This window comes from Chionomys nivalis, chromosome 9 (assembly GCF_950005125.1).
Source record: "Chionomys nivalis chromosome 9, mChiNiv1.1, whole genome shotgun sequence".
In the NCBI taxonomy this organism is placed as follows: Eukaryota; Metazoa; Chordata; class Mammalia; order Rodentia; family Cricetidae; genus Chionomys; species Chionomys nivalis.
The window spans coordinates 32,382,783-32,408,656 of record NC_080094.1 but is presented as its reverse complement, the minus strand read 5'-3'; the positions used below and the strand labels follow the sequence as shown (position 1 = coordinate 32,408,656).

General features: G+C 41.8%; 1 protein-coding gene across 1 annotated transcript; it reads left to right on the top strand.

Annotated features, from left to right (window-relative positions):
* The first annotated feature begins 242 nt into the window (after positions 1-242).
* On the top strand, positions 243-24,676 carry Dstn (destrin, actin depolymerizing factor). The gene is made up of 4 exons (XM_057782024.1): positions 243-398; positions 19,121-19,428; positions 21,182-21,258; positions 23,478-24,676. Exons 1-4 carry the CDS (start codon positions 396-398, stop codon positions 23,585-23,587), a joined length of 498 nt encoding a protein of 165 aa, XP_057638007.1. The 5' UTR covers positions 243-395; the 3' UTR covers positions 23,588-24,676.
* The last annotated feature ends 1,198 nt before the right edge of the window (positions 24,677-25,874 follow it).

The following is a 25,874-nucleotide window of genomic DNA, read 5'->3' as shown; positions in this document are numbered from 1 at the left end:
CTATTGGCCCCGCCTCTAGGGCAGGGCCACCCTCCCGGGAGCGTCCTTTGTCCGCCCTTCGCCAGGGAGCCGCGGGCGCTCCTTAGGACGGGGCCGGGGGGATCCACGCGCTCCCCTGACTCCAGCTCCTGAGCGAGGTTTCCGGCAGTCTTCGGACAGCTGGGCCTCCTGGGTGGGGCCTGGCCGGGGGGCGGGGCTGACTGTTGCATAGCAACGGGGGGGCGGAGCGCGGCGCGCGCAGCCGCAGTCTCGCTGGAACCCGTGCCGTCCGCCCCTTAAGAGGCTCGAGCTGTCGCGTCTGCCTCGCGCTCGCTCTCCGGGTCTTGCTACCGTGCGGAGGACGCTTCTCATACTTTGCCGCCAGGCTCCTCGTTTCGAAGTCCGCCGCGGCGAACATGGTGAGTGACCCGCAGCTCGGGCGTCCACCAAGAGAGGGACTGTGTCCCGCGGCTCCAAGGCAGTTCCCCGGCCGCCGCCCGGGATCGTCTTCGGCCCGGCCTCGATGCCTTCGATCCGGAGGTCTGCAGGTCCCCGGGGTGGGCCGCGGAACCCGGGGACTGTCCGTGTGGGCGCGGTTTCCCCCAAGGCCAGCTCAGGACCCGTGGGACTTTTCGGCCTTTTCCACCGAGAAGGAAAAGAAGGATTTTATTGAACACCCTAGAGGGCGGGGTGATTGCTAGCTAGCGTGATTAAGAACAGGGTGGCCTTGCCGTGGCTTTGTTTGTCGTATCTGGCAATCAGCTTCAGTGGCACTCTCGTTGGGCTTGTCAAGCTTGGCAGTGTCTCTTTTAACCCTTCCCTGCCGGGTTGTCCATCCATAGCTAGAAATTTGCCTTCCCCTGAGAACATGGCTTTACCACAACTTTGGGTGCGAGGGGTGAACATGATGTTGCTTTCCTGGTGCAAATATAAAAGCTTTCAGGAGGTCCGTTTAATAATTCCAGCCCGTTAACAAGAGAAACATTCTTTGTGTTGAGATGGTGGAGATGTTGAGTAATTTACGAACTTCTCTGTCTCTAAACTGTTACTCAAATCTGCTGTACAACAGTATCCCAACTAGGCGATCAGGTAGAACATTTTGTCACTGTAGTCGGCATACACTGTTACCATTTTTGGTCAATGATTTGCTGGCAAGGCCTTGCCACACTGCTAGAAATACTATCCTGTTGCTGCATCAGTGCGCTTGGAAGCAGTTGGTACCCACTTATCTGTCTACACTGTTTTCACTAAATAACAACTTTGATTTTCCTTAGGATATAACAACTGGCTTGCAGGTGCCTATAGCTCATTGGATTAAATGGATAGTTTTCTTGATAACTGACCCTGCTTAATAGTGTCTTAATACTAAATCCTGTTCTTCTTTGGGTTTAATGCTATATCAGCTACAAATAGATCAGACCCTGAAGTCTTTTGAACCTCTTCAATAGTTGAAATGTATCTGTAGATACTGGTTTATTAAAGACTTATTCTTAGGGCTTTGAGTTCTGATCAGTTTGAGCACTCAGTGTAACGAAGTGCTGTTTAACAGACTGGTGCCTGCTCTCCAGTCTGCCGATGTAACAACGCCTTTTCTTTTAGTTGAGAACGCAAACTTTATATTTAAAACAGGGCTAAACATTTTAAATGTCTTAATGCTTGGTTTTAAAGCTTAACTTTCCTGTGTACGTTCAAACAAAATGAAAGAAGAATCTGTTGTATTTCCTGGTACATGGGGGGAGAGAGAGAAACCAAAGGTGGGTTCATTCTTACATCCAAGCCCTAATATATTTGTTATGGTCCGAGGATGTGGGTGCAGGATTGCCACTGCCGGCAGGGCACATTGTGAGTCCTTGTGAGTCCCTCCTCCTTTCACTGCGAACTCTGGGTACTGAACTAAGGTAAGGTTGTCAGACTCGCCTGGCAAGTGCCTTCACTGCTGAGCCTTTTCACCAGTTCTGGGTGTGTTTTCAGCATGAAGGTTTCAGAACACAGACTCTTACTATGTTTGATTTTATAAGCATGGAGCATCTCCATTCAGTCCAGCCGTTAGAGAGTATTAGAGAGAGAGTGTTTCTCCTTAATCATCCCAGATTCTAGCACTCTCTATACTTGAAACCTTTTAGATTTGTTGGTGAGCTGCTTGGTATCCTTTTCTGAGGCAAGATCTCACTCTGTGATCCAGAATGACACAGAACTCACTGTGAAACCCAGGCTGGACTTGAACTTAAGGCAAGCCTGCCTAAGCCTCCAGGTACTAGACTTACAGGTGTTAGGGTCTTGTTATAGCCCAGGGTGGCCTAGCAGTCTGTTCTCTTAGGCTCCAGAGTGCTGGGATTATAGGTGTCAGCTAATATGCTTAGCTTTTCCCCCTTTCCTTTGGATTTTTGAGACAGGGTTTCTCTTGTGTAACAATCCTTGCTGTCCTGAAACTAGCTGTGTAGAACAGGCTGTCCTTGAACTCAAAAGACATTGGCCTGCCTCTGCCTCCCCAGTGCTGGGATTAAAGGTGTGTACCATCATTGCCTGCCTCCCCCATTTCCTTTTTTGGGGGATGGTAGTGGGGAGATCAAATTTTAACTCCTTATGGGTTTAATTTAGAAGAATTGCTTCCTGGTACTCACTAAGTCTTTTAGAAGTGGTTGGAATAAAGCAAGTTGAAATTAGAAAAATGAGATGTCATGTTTTCAAATGTCTCATTACAAAATATCACCATAACTGTCTCTATAAAATCCCCTCCCACTGGGGGAAAATGTACCCTCTGTTTGCACATGTCAAATAAAATTTCTGTGTGTGTACTGGGTGTGTCAGCTTCCTCATATGTGCAAAGATTATTTGCCAGCTCACCATTAAATTCCTGACTTTATTTGCTCAGTTCTATTGGGTACAGCTTGACACATCACATGTAGATTTGGCTAGCCTTTTCTTTTACCAAGGAATGCATTTGCAGCATAGTTTTGTGGCTCTCTGGAAAGTAGGGTGTAGTCTTGCCTTGAAATACAGTCAAAGAATATATGATAATGTAACTCTTATCTTTACACAGACAGAATTCTTCTCCAACAAACTGAGCTATTTGGCTTGGACTGAATTACCAGTTTATTCTGCACTTGGTACTTAGCAAAAACATTTTTTAACAATTCAGCCCCTTGATTTTTCAAGACAGGATTTTTCTGTGTGGTGCTGGCTGTCCTGGAACTCACTCTGTAGACCAGGTTGTCTTCAAACTTAGATCCATCTGCCTCTGCTTCTCCAGTGCTAGATGGAGTTAAAGGCATGCACCACCACACTTGACCGTTTGTATGCTCATTTAACATGAAAAACAGGCTGTAAGGGATCAGTTACCTCCCACAAATCACGTTTTCTTATTTTACACCCATCTTTAAAATGATTAATTTGGAAGCATTTTAATCAGTGCAGAATAAAGTTCCCTTTTATCAAAAGAAAAATCATGATGAGGAGGTCATATTTTAGGTATTTGTTATTACTGTAGCTTCCTAGTTACTCTCTTCCTCCCTAGTGGGTACCAATCCTGTGTCAGATCTTACACTGGCCCATTAGAAAGTGATTATATTCAGGATGTTGTAAACTCAAAGAACATTCATGATGGAGAAACTTCTCCAATAAAAGGAACGTGAACCTGGGCAGGTAACCCAGGGAGTCTTGAGAAAGGATATGAACAGATCTTGTTAAAGAATATATAATAGGCCTTTCCTTTCTTTTTTTTCTTTTCTAATAATTGAGATGATATCACTGTAACCCAGGCTGGCCTCAAACCTATAGAGATAGGGTGTGTCTTAAGTGCAAGGTTCAGGTCCATTTCACCACAATTACGTGAAGTTGATAGATTTCATTCTTTGGCATTTTTATGCCTTTTTTTAAAAATACACTTATGTGTGTGGATGCTTTACCTACATGTCTGTGCTATGTGGGTGCAGTACACATGGAAGTCAGAAGAGGGCGTTAGATCCTTTGGAACTGGAGTTAACAAATAGATGTGAGTTGCGATGTGGGAACTGACCCTAGGTTTTCTGCAAGAGCAATCAGTTCCCTTAATTGTTGAGCCAACTCCAGCTCCTTCACTTTTCATGCTTTTAAGTATACATATATACATTCTTAATTCATGCTACATCAGTGTGTTAAATTTTATATATATGTTATGCTGTGCCTTGCCTAGTCCCTTTCAACCTTTTTTTTTTTTTTAATTTTTGTGTTCTTTTGGGGAGGATGTTGGTTTTTATTACATTTACTTAATTTATTGAGTTGTTTATATATGTTTGCCTAGGTCTACATGTAGAACTTAGAGAACAACTTGCTGGAGTTGATCCTCTACCATGTAGGTCTTGGGCATTGAACTCATGTCATCAGGCCTATGGGCAAATGCCTTTACTCTGAGCCATCTCACCAGCCCAGGGTGTTGGATTGAACTACTGGGTATTATTCCACTATAAAACTGCACAAATTTATTCATCCCTTTATTAGTAGACATTTGGACATTTCTCCAGTTGACTTATCTATTTAAACTTTTTATAATAGTTGGTTTCCATATAAAATTATTATATATTACTTGTCTAGTCCCTGTGTGTCCTCTTGGTATAAACACAGAGACCCTTGGATGGAGAGCGTGCATATGTGTTTTCTCCTCCTCCTGGTATGTTTTACTTTGCATCTCATTATCTATATTGCCTTTTGATGGCTTGAATAAGAAATATCCTTCACAATCTCATATGTTTGTACACCAGATCCCCAGTTAGTGGAATCCTTTCTGTTTCTTTTACCTAATTTGAGCCTTAAGTCCTTTGCTTAGCTGATGTGTAGAAAATGGTTTCTGTGCTTCATTATTAGTACTGTTTCTGTATATATTGTACTTTTATTTTAATTGATGCTGGAAATGGGCCCCAAAGCCTCACATAATGCTAGGCAAGTAAGGTACCACCATGCTTCACATCAGCTTACATGTAATGTTTATATATAAGATGTTTATCTGTGAACCTGACTTCATCTGAGCTGACTTTAGAGCTACACAATCAAGCACTGACAAAATACAACAACCAAAACCAAACAAAAACCCCAAGACCATGCTTGTCAATGCTGGGTCCTCATACCGAGGACTGGTATTCCTCCACATGTGTCTTTCCAGACGTCCTAAGCTGTTAAGTCACAGAAGAAAAATGCTTCCTCTTTATTTCACCTGCCATTTCCAGGCTTCTGGGGTGATGGACCATAGAGTAGGTAGCTCATCTTTGTTGGGACCTACAGAGATTCATCTCCTCCATTCTAAACTCGTCTCTTTTTCCTGGGGCATTTCATTCAGACAGAATATTAAAAACCAGTGGAGAGATGGTACAGTAATGAAGAACACTTGCTGTGTTTGTAGAGGGCCCAGGTTCAGTTCCCAGCACCCTTCTTGGGTGGTACACAACCACCTATAACTCCAATTCCAAAGGACCCCACACCCTCTTCTGGCCCCTGCAGGTACTGCATACACACAGTATCACATACAGCAAGCAAGCATACATATAGTATACATGAGTATAAAATAAGCCAAATACCCAGAGACTGTATGGAAACTTTACTTCATACTTAAACATTTGTTGTGAACTAATCAAACAAAGCCTATTTAAAAGTAACTGTGCACAACAAATTCATTCTCATCCTCTGTCTGACAGGATCTCCACCCTGTAGCTAGCCCAGGCTGGTCTTTAGCACTCCATCCTCCTGAGTGTGGGAATTGCTTGCATATGCCACTTCAGACATATCACAACGGTTTTTCCATGAATAGAATTGCTTCAGTAAAGTAGTGTTTTAACTGTGTAAAGGATCTGAAATTCTTGTGTTTTTATACTATTAAAACTTACCTCCTTTCGGTAGTAACCAAGTGTTTTGAGATGGATCATATCGTTCTTTTTTTTTTTCCTTTTAAAGGTTTATTCATTATGTATAGTGTTTTGACTGCATGTATGTCTGCATACCAGAAGAGGGCACCAGATCTTATCATAGATGGTTGTGAGCCACCTTGTGGTTGCTGGGGATTGAACTCTGGAGAGCACCCACTGCTCTCAACATCTGAGTCATCTCTCCAGACCCTGAGCCTTGGGAAAATGACTTGTATATATAAATGCATTGTCTTTGTCTGTAAAGCTTGCAAAGTCGAGAAGTCTACCCCAGTCAGACATACATGAGCACCCGAGAGACGGGGACCTCGGTGCCTCCTACAGCAATACCCCATCGAAGGAAGACTATTCCTTTCAACGTTTGTGTACTGTACTATAGGTTGTACCTCTTTTAACCTGATCACAGAAAAAGAACAATGAATTTTTGATCATGATTTTTCTGTTGGCTTATCAATGTAATTAGTGTTTAGTTTTGAATATTTTCAACATAGATTTGGTGCATTCTCAAATGGTTATAGAGCTGAAGTTGACACAGATAAGATTAATCTCTTACTTTTGGACAGATTAAGGAATTCTCGTTAGGAAATTTTGCTTCAGGAATGTATATATATATTTAAAAATTTCTCAGTGCTCCTTAAAGAAAGAAACCAGCAAAGGTGAAATTTATTTAAGCCAGTATAATCTATAATTCTTTGTGACGCTAGGTATCAACCCAGGACTTTGTGTATGCCTGGCAGTCACTCCACTAAGCCATCTCTAGCCCTATCTAAAATATTGTGTCAACATTTGACTGATAGAAAACTTAGTAACTTTTACGTATTTTCATTGTTGGAAATTCTGTATATATTTTACACCTAAAGCACAACTCGCTCAGGCTTGGTGTTGTGCAGCTATCATCCTAGCTCTCTGGAATTAGAGACAGAGGCAGGAGGATCTTGAGTTCGAGCCTTCCTGGATACTAAATAAGATGGTCTCAATGTAAGCACTTAAATATTCATTACACATATTTGACTTGTTTTTTTTTTGTTTTGTTTTTTTTGTTTTTTTTGTTTTTTTTTTACGGTTTTTCGAGACAGGGTTTCTCTGTGGTTTTGGAGCCTGTCCTGGAACTAGCTCTTGTAGACCAGGCTGGTCTCGAACTCACAGAGATCCGCCTGCCTCTGCCTCCCGAGTGCTGGGATTAAAGGCGTGCGCCACCACCGCCCGGCGCACATATTTGACTTGTATTTACATACCATGACTGTAGTTTAAAAAGTAGGCCCACGTACTCAGGTTTCTTCTAACAAATTTATTAGCAATGGAGTTTAGAATTTTAAAGTTGTTAATTAAAATGAAATAAAACTTAAAATTCAGTTCCTTAGCCACGTTTAAAGAAGTCACTAAACTGTATATGGTTAGTGGTGGCCTTATTGATCCAACCATATACTTTATGAATTGGTTTATTCAGTTCGTGGTGGGAAGTTAGCTTGAATAACTGACACTTTAATGCTTTGCACTAAATCTAAGAAGCAGTGCTAGGAATGTCAATCTGTATTTATTATTTATGTATGTGTGTTCACCTATGCCTGCTTGAGTCTGTGTTTCCACATGCATGTAGGAGCCCACAAAGACCAAAAGAGTGTTGATCCCCCAGAATTGGAATTATAATTACAAGCCTCCATTTGGGTTCAATCCAAGTCCTTTGCAAGAGCAGTAAGCACTCTTTAATTGATGACCCGTCTCTCCAGACAGTTTCTTTTACAATATTTACTAACATGTTTTTGAAAGTACCACTTTTTCAAGATGGGGCTGTACATATCAGTACACAGTCCCTTTCTCATAGTAGCGCACATGGATGCTACTAAATTATAATATGTGATTAAGAGGATGTTCTTAATTTTGACAGACAAGTTCCTATAGAGATGGATCGCTTTATTTATTTATTTATTTATTTATTTTAGTGGAGAGGTGTTTGAGACAGAGTTTCTCTGTGTATTTTTTGAGTCTGTCCTGGAACTCGCTCTGTAGTCCAAGGCTGTCCTGGAACTCACAGAGATCCCTGCCTCTTGAGTGCTGGGATTAAAGGCGTGAGACACTGCTGCCCAGCTGATTTAATTTTTATATCTGTTGTTATTTTTGTAAACACTGCATTGGGAACTGAGGTTTAAGCATTGAAACAGTTGCATAGGACCCTACCTTTGTATACATACTGCAATTCAGTTTGCATCTTTTTATGTAAATCCTTAGAGATGAGACAAGAATTGCTGTGGTAACACTGTAAATGATTCTGGCATACAGAAACTCCTCTTTTGTCAAAGGAAATTGGATGGTATTTGCTTATTGGCTATCTTGAATCATAGCTTAAAGACCTTATACATGAAAAAGAAGGTAACAATGTGTCAACTGTCAGGCAGTGTGTTCCCTTGCTCATGCCATCCTTATACACTTCAGGTGTGACCAGTTCTGCTCAGCCATACTGCCAAGCTGTTAGAGGCGTGCTTTTGGAGTCTGTTTGCCACTTTCTCTATGGCTTCTGGTTAGTTGCTGTTTTGTTCCTCTATTTTATCAGTTTTTATTTTTTGCTGGATGGATAGAAAAAGCCAAAACCACTTATTTAATTGGGGGAGGGGGATTTCTGCCTAGCTGGTCCCAGCAAACTAGTCCTTCATAATAAGGAAAAGTGATCTGTGTGAAGAGTGTTTCAGGCAGAGAGCCTCTTCAAGGGACCTTGGGAAGAGAATGAGCCTGGTCTGTGCCTGTAGTAGCTAAGCTTTTACTGCTGTGACAGATAGCAGAGTTAATAATTTAAAGGAAGAAAGTTTTATTTTGGCTAATGGTGTCTATCTGTGATTAGCTTTCCCCATAGCTTTTAGGTCCGTGGTAGGACAAAAGCGTCATGAGAGAAATGTACAGTGGGGGAAAAGCTGCTTGCATCATGGCTGCGAGGAAGCAGAGGTTAAAGAGGAGTGGGCTGTGTCTAATCTTTTTCCTCCTACTGATCCCCACCTCCTAAGAGCCATCGAAGTATGCAGAGATGGACAGTTCCTTCAGTTTCTCAGGTCTTCAGATTCTATTTGGGAGCACTCACACCTCAGTTATTTCACTCCTGTGGTCCACCTGATGACATTGATTCATGTTACGTTTAAATTCATTTTTTAAGAAACGTCATCTTGTGTTAAAACTTTTATGCATTTGCACAATTTCTTTCAAAATAGTCTGATTTATGAAATTACCAAGTCAAAATCAATTTGAGTGTTCTATACAGCAGAAACAATACAGTAAATTGATAACTTGAAAACCAAGAGGGATTATTTGCCGACTGTTCACCCAACAAGGTGTCCAGAATATATTAACTCAGGAGCAAAGTCCCGAACGATCTGATTACAAGGTGCAAATAAATGGTGTCGGGTATGGTGGCACACATCTATAATTTCCTCAGTTGGGAGGCTAAGGGGGAAGGTTTTTGTGAGTTCCAGGAAGGTCTAAAAAGGGTGGTGGTGATATTAAATATAGTGATTGTATATTAGATATTTCTTGTCTTGTTTTGGGGACTAGTGTCATGGTACACATGGGTGTTGACCAGACATCTTTTTGACAGGCTGATTTGATTCCTTTTGTATATATAACTAGTTGGATAGCTAGATTGTGGGAGTTCTGTTTTTAGTGTTCTGAGGAACCTCCATATTGTTTTTCATAATGCTGTGTTCATTCATATTCCCACCAATGATATGTGGTAGTTCACCTTTTTCTGCATCTCTGCCAGCATGGGTGTATTTATGGACGGTGTGTGGTTGTGCTTTGCATTTCCCTTCCAACTAATACAGTCATTTTTCATATAATTGGTCATTTATTCTTTGAGAATGGTCTATTCAGCTCCCCGCCCCATCAGAGTTGCAATATTTTTCTGTTAGATCCCTTGTCTCTCTTGGATCCGCATCTCTTGTTAGATGAACAACTTGCTAATGTTTTTCATTCTCTGCTGGATGTCTCTTCACTCTTGTATCCTGTTGTTTAGAAACCAGTTGGTTTGATTAAAACCCCAGTTGCCTGTTTTTACTTTTATTGCCTGTGCCCTGGGGAAGCTGTCCAAAAGCCATTGTCTACTCAATGTCTTTCAGGTCATCCTTGAGTCTCCTGACAGTTTTATGGTTTGGGGGTCTCACCTTTAGGCCTTTGATGTACTTTGACTTGATTTTTATGTGATGAGAGATAGGGGTCTTATTTATTGTTTTGTGTATGAATTTCCAAATTTCTCAGCTTCCTTCATTAAAGACTCTGTCCTTCCTCTAATGTAGGTTTTTGGTGCTTTTTCCAATGATTATTAGTTAGCTGTAGATTATGGAATGATTTCTGAGTTTTCTGTTCCATTGGTCTGTTGAGTGTATTTTTATGCTTGCACTGCATTGTTTTGCTTATTTGCTCTTTGTAGTATGTTTTTTTTTTTTTTTGGTTTTTCGAGACAGGGTTTCTCTGTAGCTTTGGTGCCCGACCCAGAACTAGCTCTGTAGACCAGGCTGGCCTCGAACTCCCAGTGATCCGCCTGCCTCTGCCTCCCGAGTGCTGGGATTAAAGGCGTGCGCCACCACCGCCCGGCTGTAGTATGTTTTGAGGTGTGAGATAGTATGATTTTTTTTTTTTTTTTTGCTAAAATACTTTGACTACCCAAGTTTCACTTTTTTTCTTTTCCTTTCCTCTCTTGTGTAACCTAGGCTGACTTCATACACAGGGTGTAGCCAAGGCTGTATTTGAACTGCTGATCCTCCTGCTTCCAGTTCCCAGGTGCTAGAATAGCAGGCCTGTGACACCATTCCCATCTTCCTTTTTATGTTTTGTGAAGAAAACCAGTGCTTTGTGGGTAGAGATCACATTGACTCTAAATTCGCTTTGATAGTATGGACATTTTAACAAGGCCTTCAATCCATTAGCCTTTCTGGGATGTCTTCTCCTGTTGGTGTGTAGTCTCCATTGTTCTCTCTTCCTTGTTTTGTAATTAGCATTGCATAATAATCCACTCTCTTGGCTAGATGGAGGTCTAAGGGTTTTTTTTTTAATTATTTATTATGTATACAATATTCTGTCTGTGTGTATGTCTGCAGGCCAGAAGAGGGCACCAGACCTCATTACAGATGGTTGTGAGCCACCATGTGGTTGCTGGGAATTGAACTCAGGACCTTTGGAAGAGCATGCAATGCTCTTAACCACTGAGCCATCTCTCCAGCCCCCGGCCTAAGGGGTTTTGTTCTGTTCTTGTTTTCTTTGGTGTAGCACTAGGGATGGGGGGATACCTGTTAGCTAACGGTCTGTCTCTACGCTGCATCTTCAGTCCCTTGGAAGGGTTTTCTGTTGCTGTTGTTTCTGGCTCTTTGTTTTAGCAGTGGGAATTGCATTTTTTTTTCTTTTTTTCTTTGCTCTGCAAAAATGCTACCTATTTGGCATGTCTATTGGATGTGGTTTCATTCTTGTTCAGTTCACATTTGGGCAGCCACGTTGGTGAGACTTTTGAACATTGCTTCTTACGTGACTAGAAGACAAAGATCTCAGCAAATGCCCTGATCCTCTGGCCCTTGCAGTCTTTTCATCCACTCTTCTGCAAAGTTCCTGGAGCCTTAGATGCAAGGGTGTTATGTAGAAGTGTCCTTCGGGATTGGGCTGTAGTAAAAGGCGTGGCCAGCTGCATTCCCGCCCGGATCCCGGCTAGCTTACCCCCGAAATAACAACACACAAATTGTATTCATTTAAACACTGCCTGGCCCATTAGCCCTAACCTCTTTCTGGCTAACTCTCACATCTTGATTAACCCATTTCTATTAATCTGTATTTACCACAAGGCCGTGGCTTACTGGGAAGATTCTAACCTACATCCATTTCGGGCTGGAGCTTCATGGCGTCTGCCTGACTCTGCTTTCTTTCTCCCAGTGTCCTGTTCGGTCCACTCCACCTATCTAAATTCTGCCCTGTCAAAAAGCCAAGGCAGTTTTTTTTATTAACCAATGAAAGTAACACATAGAAAGAAGATCCTCCTATATCACTGGGCTCCACAGCTCTGCATTATGATTGGTTGTGGTTTTCTGTCAAGGTCTCTGTTACAAAGAGAAGTTTCCTTGATGAAGGGTGAGAACTATATTTACCTGTGCGTATAATGACAAATATTTGGAGTGTAGTTAGAGATTGTGCTGTTTTAATAAAGTGGTGGTTGTAGTTTCTCCTCAGATCCATGACTTCACTAGCACTGAGTAGCTAGCTGCATTTCCAGGACCAGACATGGTTTCCCTCTTGCCGAGCAGGTCAAGTCCAGTTAGAGAACTGTGGGTTACTACCAAGGTGTGCGTGCCACTACTGCACTCTTTGCCCCTTTCTTTGCTGTTTAGCCACCTAATATATTGTTTATTTTAGTTAGCATTGCAAAGTATTAGGTTTCATTATGGCAGTTTCAAAGAAATTTTATTTTTCTTTCTCCCTTCCATTGTGTCTCCAGTTTTTGTACTTTCTGCTGCCAGTAACAACCTCTCTGCTTGCATTGCACATGAGTTCTGATGCCCTGCTCCTTCCTCAGCACTTCCTTCCCCTTACCATCCCATTTCTAATTCATAGCTATGCACATACAGATCTGTGGACATTACATGCTAAAATTCATACGTGAGCAAGAACTGCACTGTTGTTTTTGAGTTCAGGTTGCCTCACTTGATATGTAGTTTCTAGATCCATCCTTTTTCTTGCAATTATTGTAATTTCTTTATGGCAAAATGAAATTCCATTGTATAAATATCACATTTTTTCAGTGTCTTTTTTTTATCTGTTGATGCATGGATACTTACCGGATGCCACAGTTGTCGTGAACAGGAAGCAGGGAATCTCTGATTGAGGAGATAGTCTGTTCTTGTTATTGCCCTGCCCTCTGCCCCTTGTTACTCAGTAAGCTCATCTCTTTTTTTTTTTTCCAAAAATTAAATAAATTGTTGTTTCAGATGCAAGTCAGGTTTTTAAATTTATTTTTATGTTCACTGGTGTTTTTCCTGCATGTTTGTCTGTGTGAGGGTGTGAGGGTGTCAGGTACCCTGAAACAGGAGTTACAGACAGGATTGAGCTGCCATGTGGGCACTGGGAATTGAACCCAGGTTCTGTGGAAGAGCAGCCAGTGCTTTTAACTGCTGAACCATCTCTCCAGCCCCCAAATACAAGTTTTAACTTTTCCAGTAACCTGAGGCTTACTGGCAACATGACTTATTGAAGAGTTGAAGATGCCCTAACTGGATCTTCTGGTTAATAATAATAATTAGTGTGCACTTGATAAATGGCACTGCCCAGCACTGCATTCCAGTGTTTGGCGTATGTGGTTCCACCTGTCTTCTTGAGTTAAAGAATAAGCAGCTCTGGCCGCCCTGGGGGATGCGAGAGGCTGCTGTGGGCTGCTGCTTCTCTGCAGGGAAAAATCTTCTAAAGTGGAGCATTTCCAGCTCTGCTTAGGAGACAAGAGTAACCAGTTTGCTTGCTCGTTTAAGGAATTTTCTCAACTCATCTAAAGACCATATTCTCGGTTAATTACACATTTGTCAGAATGGTCATGACCAAAGTTGCTTTTCCTGGTCTGGTCTCCATAAACTTTTCCAGTTCTTCACTTCTTTCCCAATATTCAGTGCATCTTCCATAAGGGATAAAATAAAATATTCTCTTTTAATCCACCTGGAAGAATTAAGCCTGCCTAATTTGCTTAAGTTAAAGTGTTTTGCATGAAACTTTGACTTTTCATTTTTATTGCTTTGAGTCTTTGATACAAAGATAACCTACTTTTCATAAACAATGCCAGATTTGATGGTGCACACCTGTAATCTAGCACTTATGAAGTTGAGGAAAGATAATTATTAATTTGGTGCTATCCTGGGATATATAATGAAACCCTGCCTCACCAGTGTGTGGGGGTGTATATGTGTGTATTAGCAGTTTGTTCCCCTCAAAATTGCTTCATTGCCCTCAGAAATAGTCAACCATAAATAGATTAAATACTAAATGTGAAATCTTTGCCCTTAGAGGCATTAATCTGTTTTTTGCGTAGTATAATAGCTGAAGTTCCAAATGACGTGAGTCATTAACAAAAACAGTGTACTATTTCCCAAGACAGAAAGTTGTGTAATACATTTTATAAATTTGTTTGCCCAAAACATACTATTTTAGTATTGGGTCAGTTTTATGTGCTGCTGCTTTTTAAATTTCTTTGAAACTCAAAGTAATAATTTACTTTCTTATTGTCTTATATATTTCCAGTGTGGTGATGGCTACCACAGTAGAAGGCAGGAAAGAAATGCTAACACAGCTGTTATTGGCCCACATGTTTCCCTAGACAGCTGAAATAGGGATTTTGTAATTTAGGATCATACCTGAGGGTGACCAGGAGTCTACCTTCATTTCTTGTGGTCACTTATCGCCCCCTTTCAGTAGGATGACCGACTGGAAAAAGATAGCAAGCTCTGGAGAGAATGAACTCTGCAATCCAAAGTCAAGGGGTGGAGGGATACATATGGCAGGGTGGGGCACAGTAATTTCACTGGCTCCTCCCATTGCATTCCGTCTCTCTTTTCTGGCCCTGATGGAATTATGGTCTTTTTCTAATCACCTTCCTAACTGCAGTGGAGCTGTTGTAGGAGGCAGAGGTAGGGACTCAGCCCCGAGTCAGCTCCGCAGCACTGTGTTGTCTGTCTCTGCTGGTCCTGTGCAAGGTGGAAACAAAGGGAATCCTGAACCTGGTTTGAAACACCCCAGCTCCTTTGAGAAACTGGTCCAGAAGGAGCCGCTGACTGTTTGCTGTCAGTTGTTAACTTACAGTTGTCTGTCTGTCTGCTCTGCACCAGTCTCACTTTTCAGACATTTTAGACCCTTACACAAACAAGGTTTTAGAAATTAATAATTTTCTTAGGTAGCTCAGTGACTTTAATTGTTTTCTTTAATTAGGATTAAAGTGTACTGAGTTTTAATGGAGCCAAGGTGAGGGAGGTGTCCTGCTTGTGTTTAGCAGTCAGGATGAACCTCAGTTTGGTGTCCTGGTTTCGGGTGGCCTGTTGTTAGTGACCATCACATTTAGGTTTGAACTGATTCACTGGTTAATAAAAATTAAAGCCTCAAAACTTGATGTTTTAAGTTTCAAAGATTGTCACTCACCCTTGTGGTAGACTTGAGAGACTTGATCTTGCAGCTTATTCTGCCATTTCCAAGATTATGCCCAGTGTCTGTATTACTGTTAGCATAATTCTGTGTTTGACTAGGAGCTATTCAAGGAGTGTGCACTTCATGAATCATGAATCTTGATTTAATCTCAGTTGGTGAGTTTTTAAAAATGATTTATTTTATGCACATGGGTGCTCTATCTGCATGTGCAACTTTTATATTAGAAGAGGGCATCAGATCCCACTATAGGTGGTTGTGAGCCACCACGTGCTTGCTGGAAGTAGAACCCAGGACTCTGGAAGAGCAGCCAGGGGTACTCTGAGCCACTGAGTCATCTCTTGAGTCCTCCAGTTGGTGAATTTTATAAACGCTCCATCTGAAGAGACTCAAGACAAACATATGCCCCACTGTGCTTGAAGCAGCTGTTCTGACGCAGGGTGGAGCATGGATTCCTATTCTCCAGTGGTTCCTAGTACGGAACATGGAGACATTTCAGCTGTGACTCCCTAGCTTTTTAAGGTAGTCAGAGCGCTTGTGGTAGCAGTCTATTTTTGCTCTCAAATTCCTTCCAACTGCAGCAACTTAGTGTTCCTGGTTCAGAGATTTTCAGTGGTCTGTATTGTTTCAGCTGTGCGAACTTTAAATTTAAAATGGAATTTGATTTAATTTTATTTAAAATAAATTTACAGGCTCTTGACTGCTGAGCAGTTAAATGTTGCGTGCTGAAAAACAGAACTGGTAGGAGAGGTCTTTTTCTTCTCAGCTTTTCTTGAAGGAACCAGATAGGCCCTGCCTGGCGTTACTTCTGAGATGAATGCCTTCAGGCTAGGATGGGTAGGCCTAAACAGGCAGCCTTTTTGTTAGGAGAGTGTAGTGACTGCTCCAGTGTGAGGGCCTATGACGAGACTCATCCTGATGTCTCAGGATGACAGAGCCACTCAGGTGAGTCCTCACAGAAGTCCAGACTGCCAGGAGAGCTGTTTTAATGCAGCCGGCTTCTTCTGTGACCTTTTGTACTTTGACTTAAGAAGCTGAGAAGGGGCCCTTAGATTGTGCCAGGTGTCTGTGGCACAGATCCTTGGACTCGAGCGACTGGGATTTGTAAAGGACTCTACTCATTCATCACAGCCTACAGGGGAAGGGGTAAAGACAGGTAAAGTAAATACAGCAGTAGTCATCGTGTTCATCAGGTTTCAGGACTAAATGTTCGCAATAGTCACCTGGATCTTAGGAATGTAGATTCTTAGGCTCTACTCATCACATTGTGCTACCATACATACTAGGAATAAAAAAGCTGCATAGGTGATGTTTCTGATAGAAAAGGCTCGGACTCTGCCCGCCACAGCTGCAGAATTGTGTTTGCTATGTTTTCAGTTACAGTACACGACTGATTTCTAAATCAGTTTCAAGTTTTGTTTGAGAGACTTAGGTACTTTAGGCATACTCAGATATTGGTTGAATAAATACAAAGCTTCCAGTGTTGCCCTCTAAGAATTGGGCAAGCACTAAATGGACTCAGTAGGTATTTAAAACATAATAATAAATGAGAGCTCATGAAGCTGGGAAGGAAAAGTTGTGGGCTGGTAGGGGAGGAGTTAGAGGGGAGGAAATGGCAGATGGATTGATTCAAAAACATTATATGAATGATAAATTTTAAATAAACTATTTTTAAAAGTAAGACTTAGTTGTTGGTTAAAAAACTTAAATATCAGCATTATTATGGACTAGAGAGGAATTAGAGTCTGTTTCTAGTTCTACCTTGACAATATTAATTGAACATTATTTTCCATTTCTTCAAAGATCAGAAAATCCTACTAAAGCAGTAAAAGGCATGAAAGTGATTTTTTAAAAATATAATAACTATGCATGTGTAATAAGAATGTAATCTGAATATAGTAAGGTTGTGAAGTTTGTTAGTTTTCTATCTAGTATTTTCTGACTGTCATTGTATTACATTTACAGTAATTACATTTATAAGAAAAATGTGTGGATTGGTTAGCTAGATTGGAGGAGTTTGTGAATAGATGCAGATTAGATAGCATTATAGTGTATGCAGAGCTTGACAGTTGGGTGATGGAATTTTGATGAACTCCAGTTTCCCAATATCCCACTCCCCCACATTCTTACAGGCATGTTTTTCTCTTTATATTTTTGTAACTGGGTTTCACCAGTGTAGCCCAGGCTGGCCTTGAACTGTTGATCTTCTTGCCATAGCTGTCAAACTGCTTGCTTGGATAAAGGCATGCATCATGACAGCCAGCTCTTGCACATGTGTTTAAGCAGTAGGATTTTTGCAGAGCATTTCCATCACCCTGAAAGAAAATTGCCAGTTAACAATCTCTTTCCTCTTCCCTTGACCCTGGAAACCACTAGTCTACTTATAGATCCGCCTTTGGGGACATTTTATATAAATAGAATCATGCTGCATACAGCCCTTTCTCTTTGGCTTCTTTTTTGAGTGTGATATTTTCTGGGGCTCATTTATGTTGCAGTGAGTCAGATCCTCGTTTATGCTTTGTGTGGATGTACTACTTAAAAATCCCTTCACTTAATGAACTTTGGAGTAGCTTCCATTTTTGTCTATGTGAGTAACATTTCTGTGAACATTTGCATATGGTTGTTTATGAGGGCACATTTTTATTTCTTTCCTAGTTCTTAGATGTTGTATTAACTCCATGATTAGTCCTTTGAGAAATGTACAGGTGGGTGACCTGTGTGTCATTTTGCTGCTGCAGTATGAGATTACAGCTTGTCCAAACTCACTAACATTTGTTAGTGGAGTGTGTGTGTGTGTCACTGTGTGTGTGTGTGTCAGGGTGGAGACCAGAGGTCAATCTCGAGTATTGTTTCTCAGAAACTGTCCATCTTGTTTTTGAAATAAGATCCCTCATTTAATGTTTATGGATTACCCTTGACTGGCAGGCCACTAAGCCCAAGATGTTCCCAGTTGCTGCCTTCCTAGTATTGAAATTACAAGTGTAATACCATGCCCAGTTTGCTGTGGGTATTAGGTATCGAACCCAGGTCCTTTTTGACTTACATAGAAAGCACTTCACTGACTAAGCTTTTCCCTCCACATTGTAAACTGAAATTAAAAGCAGCAATTAATGTTACTAAATATTGATTAGAACTTTGAAATCTTTACATAGTGCTTTTTTTTTTTTTTTTTTGGATTTTCGAGACAGGGTTTCTCTGTAGCTTTTGGTTCCTGTCCTGGAACTAGCTTTTGTAGACCAGGCTGGCCTCGAACTCACAGAGATCCACCTGTCTCTGCCTCCCGAGTGCTGGGGTTAAAGGCGTGTGCCACCACCACCCGGCTATAGTGCTTTTTTTTATTGTGAGAGAAAGGGATGTTATAGGATGAGTTTTTCCAGCCATGAAGCTGAATTTATCTGTTTTGCTTCATGTAAAGGAAATTATTAATATATAATAATGTATTATTAATATACAGACTTGGAAAATGATCTCAGTTAAGGCTCTAAGAAACCTGTAAGAAAAAACAGTTCAGCCAGGCTATGGTGGCGCACGCCCTTAGTCCCAGCACTCAGGAGGCAGAAGCAGGTGGATCTCTGAGAGTTCAAGGCTAGCCTGGTCTGCAGAGCTAGTTCTAGGGCAGCCAGGACTATTCTATAGAGAAATCTTGTCTCAAAAAACCAATAAAAAAAAAAGAAAGAAAGAGAAAAAACAGTTGAGGGTTGACGTATGACTCAGTCAGTAGAGTACCTGCCCAGCATGCCAGAAACCTTGTGTTCAGTCCCCACACAGCGTTAGCCAGTGTCAGACGTAATCACAGAACATGAAAGGGGAGAAGTTTATAGTCATCCTTGGCTACACAGAGACCTTGATGCAGCCTGGGATCCATGAGACCCTGTCTCCAAGAGACAGACTTGGGGGTTGGCAGGGATGACACCATTCAGCTGTCTGAGATCTTAGGACAGGAGAGGCTGTTACAGTCAGATTCCCTTCCCATGTAGTGTGAAAATGGCTTCCATGGTATGTGTAAGTCTGAAGTCAGTGATGGTCGTGTGAGCGGATGCCAATCTAGAGCCAAAATGTCTTGTTCTACATTTGAAATTACAATTGTTGTCAGCCTTCTGCACATTCTGTTCTCCCCATAGGCCTCAGGAGTTCAGGTTGCGGATGAAGTATGTCGCATCTTCTATGACATGAAAGTTCGGAAATGCTCCACGCCAGAAGAAATCAAGAAAAGAAAGAAGGCTGTCATTTTTTGTCTCAGTGCAGACAAAAAGTGCATAGTTGTTGAAGAAGGCAAAGAGATCTTGGTTGGAGATGTTGGTGAAACCATAACCGATCCTTTCAAGCATTTTGTGGGAATGCTTCCTGAGAAAGATTGTCGCTACGCTTTGTATGATGCAAGCTTTGAAACCAAGGAGTCCAGAAAAGAAGAGCTGATGTTCTTCTTGTGGTGAGCACTTAGAATCAACCCCGAGCTTCTGTATATCGAGCTCTTAGAGAAACGTGGGAACCAGAATGGTACTAGAGATGTTGGGGTTTGAGCCAGGACCATGCATGTGCTAGGCATTCCCAGACCCTCAAGATAACTCGAATTGAAGCTATGAGTTCATTGTCAGAATGTTTCCCAGCTTTCATAGTCTTAGTTGTATTGATAGTTTAGCTATGTTGTCTACTTGAAAGAACATCGTTTTAGGTAGTTTATTTTATGGATTCTTAGAACTTGTTTCTAAATCAAAATTCCCAGCTTCTACCAAATGTTCCTATTGGTAAACCAAAGCCCCTCTTTGCTCTACTGGACACATATTCTTCATGTAGGTATTTGGAGTGTGTATTTTTTTGAGGCCACTGATGCTGTTCCTTCTTTATCGTAGTTTGCTATATGTTCTAGTTAGGTTACCACTATGTACAAAGGGATATTTAATTTTTAATTTAAATTTTAATTGGTTAAAAATGATACTGCTATATTTTGAGACAGGGTCTCACTGTATAGCCCAAGCTGGCTACTCAGCAATAGCCCTCCCCAGTGTTAGAAGTACTGGCATAGTCTACCATGCCCAGCTAAAATTCATTGTTTAGCAGAATGAATATTTATTTCCAATTTGTAGCCACATATTACTGATAGATGTACAGCATTTCCATTGTTGCAAAAGATTCAGCTGAGCAGTGTTCTCTAGTTAGCATTTTAAAGTGATTTATTGGCCTTTTCTAGTTATTCTGTCTTTTCAAGTATTTGACATTAAGCCTTAGACAGAAGTCTTATGGCCAGGTATGGTGACACATACCTTTAATCCCAGCACTTTGGAGGAAGATGCAAGAGGATCTCTGAGTTCCAGGCCAGCCAGGGTAAAAGAGGTGCAGAACTGCAGGTCAAAAGCATTGATATTTGGAGGAAAGTAATGGTGGATTCCATCACTTCTTTTCCGCTAAGATTCTCCTGTTAAACCAGGATGTGAGACTGCAAGCGTGAGGTCAAGGTCCGTGTGAGACATACAGCCGCCATCTCTGTGGAGTAGTGTATGAAGTCAATTACTGAGGGGCTGGAGAGATGGCTCAGCGCTAACGCACTGTGCTCTGCAAAGGACCATGGTTTGTTGTCAGGTAGCTCACAAGAGCCCGAAGCAGTTCCAGGGAGTGTATGCCCTCCTCCTCTGGCCTTTGTGGACACCTGCATGTAGTACATACACAGACAAGTAACCACACTCATGTAGTACACACACAGACAAGTAACCACACTCATGTAGTACACACACAGACAAGTAACCACACTCATGGACATAAATGAAAACTTAAAAAGGTCATTATTGATAAGCCTTGAAGTTAGTAGAATTTGGATTTGAATGAGGTGCATTAATTAAACTTTATTTCTCCTATACATCACTCATAGTGTTAGGGGCTGGGGAAACAGCCCTATGAATAAAATCAGTAAAGTCCCTGGCTTTGGGGAAGTTATAGCTGTGTGGCAGGTATGCTGGCTAAATAGGCTTTTAAGTTGGACAGTGGTCTTTTTTTTTTTTTTTTTGGCATACCTTTTTTCTTCACTATGGTTATTGTACATGTGACCATCTGTAACTTTTACCTTCAGAGGTGGGAAATAGAAATCTAGATTCTGAGGCCTGTCTCATTTCTGTTGGAGACTTTTTAACATGGTAGAGGCTGTACTTTTCACTAAAGCCATCTTTTCACCCTGGCATCTTTCTGTCTAGGGCACCAGAACATGCGCCTCTGAAAAGCAAAATGATCTATGCGAGCTCGAAGGACGCCATCAAGAAGAAATTTCAAGGTACGGGCTAGACTTTCCTATGAAGTTTTACGGGTATAGTGAATCCCTGAATCGGGATAAGAATGTCTCTAAAAGCCCTTATTTTCTTTGGTGAGCTTTGGCGACAGAGAAGGGAGAAATGCCCTCTGAGCATCTTCTGTCTTGGACTGGTCACATTACATCTGCAGGCCTGCGTTCATGGCCTTTCCCATTGGCTGTGCATCACTCTATAGCTGGTTTTAAGCCAGGTTCTTATATAGCAGGTGGTTTATGTTATTTGTATAACAGTCTGTTTTTAAATGTAGCCCATGATAAGGCTGTAGAAAGGAAATGTTCATAAGTGGGGAAGAATTCTCTTATCTCTTGCTTTATTGTTCAATGGTATAATTTTAGGTAATTGATTCATCTGGGTCCAATGGAAAATACACTCACCTTGAGCTGGCCAGTTGTATTTGACTTGCCACTGGGTGGCTGGGGTCCGGATGAAGTGGCCTTGGCCAGACTCCAGCCAGAAGACATTGGTATGGTAGAAGAGCATGAGGCACAAGCCCCAGAGGCTTGCACAGGGCTGAGCTTGCTGTCTAACTGCTGTGTGACCTTTGGCTCGAATCAATAACCTCATGGACCTCAATTCTCTCTGCTCTGGGGCAGGAGGCTTGATCTGAGTCTTCTTCTGCCATCTCCCTTCCACTGTGATGTCCAAGTAGTGGAGGGAGCCCAGGTTACAAGGGTTTACCCAGTGCTGGTATCGTTTGTTTTCTGTGACTGGCATTTGTATTCTTGGAGTAGAACTGGTTCGCCCTAGCTTGTTTTAATGAGTTAAAGAATTCCTGTTTCCTTTTCCAAGTCCCACTGCTGCTCAAGTAAGTGGGTTCTTCATGCATTCAGGTTGATGTTGGGGCTCCCTAACCTGTCAACTGATGCTTCAAATGACTTCTCAGCTTCAATACTGTGATGAAATCCAATAGTTAAGGGGAATTGCTACATTAGACTTGATTTAGGAATATTAAATGATAGACACCTTGAAAAATTTTTTAGTGGAATCATCAATGGCTTTCTCAAATTAGTCCAAAGTTGGCTAAAAACTGACCTGTTTGAGTAGCGTTCGAGAAATGATCTTCAAATGGTAGACACTCACTGTGCAGCTGTTTTAAAACATGCAGCTCTGTGCAGAGAAACTGCTGTGTGCAAGCCCATGGGTGAGCTAGTTCGACAGTGTGCTGATGGAATTGTCCTAAGGCCCCCTCAGTGCCACATCTTACGTGTTTACTGCCTTAAGCGTGGTAGTGTGGTGTGTAATGCCACCACAGAGCTGTTTTCCGTAGCAGTGTTTTAGTTCATGCTTGCTTGCTTTTTAAAATTTATTTATTTAGATTTATTCTATTCATCCATACATACATCCATTCATTCATTTATTTTGGTTTTTTTTTTGGGGGGGACCCGGTTTCTCTGTGTATCCCTGACTGTCCTAGAAATCAGTCTGTAGATCAGGCTGGCCTCAAGCTCAGAAATTCACCTGCCTCTGCCTCTAAAATGCTGGGATTAAAAGCGTGTGCCTGGCTTCTGCTTTGTTTTTAGTTATGTGCATATGTGAGCATCAGTGTATGGGTTGGTGCACATGTGAGCGCAGGTGCTCTCAGAGTCCAGAAGAGGGCACCAGATCCCATGGATTTGGAGTCACAGACCATTGATTCTAAGTCACTCTAGTGCTGTAGACTGATCTCTCTGGTTCTCCACAAGAACAAGAAGTACAAGTACTCTTATCTTAACCATCGAACCATGTCTCCAGCCCCCATATTTCCATTTGTTTTAAATAAAAAGTTACTACGCCTGCCTTTTTATTGAAGTACAACATCTTTAATAAAGTATATATTCTAAATTATTATAGAACCCCACAAAATCTTTCTTGATGCTCACTTTAATTTGTACCCTTCTCCTACCTTTCCCTGAACCCTAGTGTTAATTGGTACCCTAGCATCTAATGGCATACATTAGCTGGGCCTGATTTAGAGTTAAATAAATGGAATCATAACAGGATATGCACTTGTTTTTCTGATTTCTTTCATTCGGCATTATGTTTGCGACAGGTCATCATTTTGATTCATGTGCTTATACATTATTTCTTCCTACAATTGGATAGCATTCTGTGGTCCGTTAACACACAAGGGTCTTTAGTTTGCTACTTTAGAGAAATAGTAAGCTACTGCATAATTCTAAATAGAATTTGTTTTTCTCTCTAGGCATAAAGCATGAGTATCAAGCAAATGGACCAGAAGACCTCAATCGGAGTAGTATTGCAGAAAAGCTTGGTGGCTCCTTAATCGTAGCTTTTGAAGGATCCCCTATTTAGATCATCAGCCAGTGCCACAATTGAAAGCTTCCATGTTTAACACTATCCTTTCACTATAGAAGTAAAGCAAATATATTAGGCCAGGATCTCACTGAGGGGAATTTGTCTTGTCATCTTTATAGTAAACTAAAAATTCTATAGATGTGTGCAAACACCAACACCTACATAAATCTAGCCTCTAAAGTTTCATTGGTGTGGAATTAAATTTATTGGCCAAATGCCTATTTTCATGAAGTGACTTACAAAGATTTTGTTGAGCTCAGGATTTTAATAACACAGTTCACAAAACAGGACAAGGCAATGTGAAGCGAACTCTAAATCTTGACTAACCTCAGCAGTTACTTTTGTTTCCTTTGCTTAGAAAACTGATTGTAATCTATGTATAATTTTCATCCAAATTCTCTATTTTTCCTTGACTTAAACAAAATAATAAGGTATAATTTTCTTTAGTGTGTACAACACTGATATACACTAACAGCAGTAACTAAGCCAGGCAGTCTTCAGTCATCAGATACATCACAAGACTGCTTCAGAACTGTGTCTGCTTAGAATCACGCTGACCTTGCAGCACACCATCCAGAGCACAGTGTGGAATGCAGGAAGCAGCCCTGTACCTGCAGCAAGAGACTCCCTGGGCTGGGAAACTGCTTACAGTGACTTTGTGTCTTAGAAATCATGGTATATCCTCAGGAGAATGTTCAGTGTCTTGTAACAACTAATTATATTGCAAATTAGGGCTTCATTGTAATCTACTTCATTAATGAAAAATGATAAAGCAGTGTATTTAAAAAAGTCAGGGTGCTGTCAATCTTTAATTTCTCCTTCGGAACCCTGCTGCATCTGGTATAGTAGGATGTGGAAGAGTATTGAGTGTTTCCTCTGGGGCCTGGGAGGACACAAATCCCTAGAGCAGTTTACCAGCTGTGTGGGAAACGGGAACAAGTACCACAGATGGCACTCACAGGGGCCTGCCTAACGACACTTGGAAGTGATAACATCACAGGCACGACGCCACACAGTGTAGAGATGCACAAGCAGCTCAACTTAGAAGTAGCAATGCTGGCTTTATGTAATAAAGGAAGCATTTGTAACTTACCTTTTGTGTGGTTATTTGTCTGAATTGGAGATAAAGAACTTGTCTTCTGCATGTTTTCTTATTGCTGTGATAAAGGTTATGTCCAAAAGCAACTTGAGAAGGAAGGGTATACTTTTATTTCATTTTACAACTCCTAGAACCCATCACTGAGGGAAGTCAGCACACAAACTCAGACATGGAGGAATACTGCTTACTGGCTTGCTTAGTTTGTTTTCTTACCCTAAGACCATAAACTCAGGGGTGGTACTGCCCACAGTGGGCTGGACCCTTCTAAGTCAATTAAGACAGTGCCCCTAAAGACTTGCCTATAGGACAATCTAATAGCAAGATTTAAAGGTTGGGTTTTTAGTAGATGAGCTATGAGAGGGGTGGGAAAACTACCTCCTTTGGCTTCAGAACTTGTTAGATCGAAACCTGAAGAGAGCTCAGGGAGAAGGCGTTTGTGGAGGGTGTGTTAGCCTCTTGCCCACCAGGGTCTTTGCTAAGGTGGCCTATTGTTCCTGTCCTTACTGCACAGCTTCTGCAGGCCAGCATCCTGCCTGTGGACCACACTCTTAATGTGAGTTGTGAAAGATGAGAACATGCTTGTCACAGCAGTGGTCTGTGCGGTACAGCTTCCAGCTCGGAGGTAGAGGCCACCACGGACATCTCTGGTGGCAAGGTGGGATCTTCCTAAAAGGAAGCATTTGGGCAGCTCTGGTACTGAAAGAAATGTGGCACCCCAGGAGAGCAGTATCTCCAGAGAGAGTTTTCCCACCTCCTCGGCCAAGTGACTGGAAGCCTGAACTGCTTAAGCATTTAGTCTTGGTGGCCAGGGAGCAGTGACTGACCAGGCTTCTGTGGTGGTTACCGTATTGAACCTCTTTCACGTTCTGCAAAAGGCCACTGCTAGTCTAGTGTCTGAGTTGTTCTTCTCTGCTCCAGAGTCCTATGGTTAGAACCTTGTTTAGGAACAGCTGGGCAGTTGAAGCGAGATGCAGCACACTGCTGCTACCATTCGCTGCCTGACAAACTCAGGCTCCCTCTGCTGGCCTGGGAGGTGGTGCTGCTGGACCAGTTTGGAGGACTGATGGGCTCTTTGAGCCAGAGATACTGTGTTGTCCACAAGCTACCCAGGCCAGCTCCCAAACAGGCCTCACCCTGCACCATCGCTGGCTTATCTTCCCACTGTCTCCAAGGGGAAGATGGTTC

Bases quoted from the DNA above. Each gene is read 5' to 3' on its own strand.
- Dstn (XM_057782024.1), top strand. The intron at 19,429-21,181 runs GTGAGCACTTAG...CTTTCTGTCTAG, and splicing joins GAGCTGATGTTCTTCTTGTG to GGCACCAGAACATGCGCCTC. The intron at 21,259-23,477 runs GTACGGGCTAGA...TTTTCTCTCTAG, and splicing joins CATCAAGAAGAAATTTCAAG to GCATAAAGCATGAGTATCAA.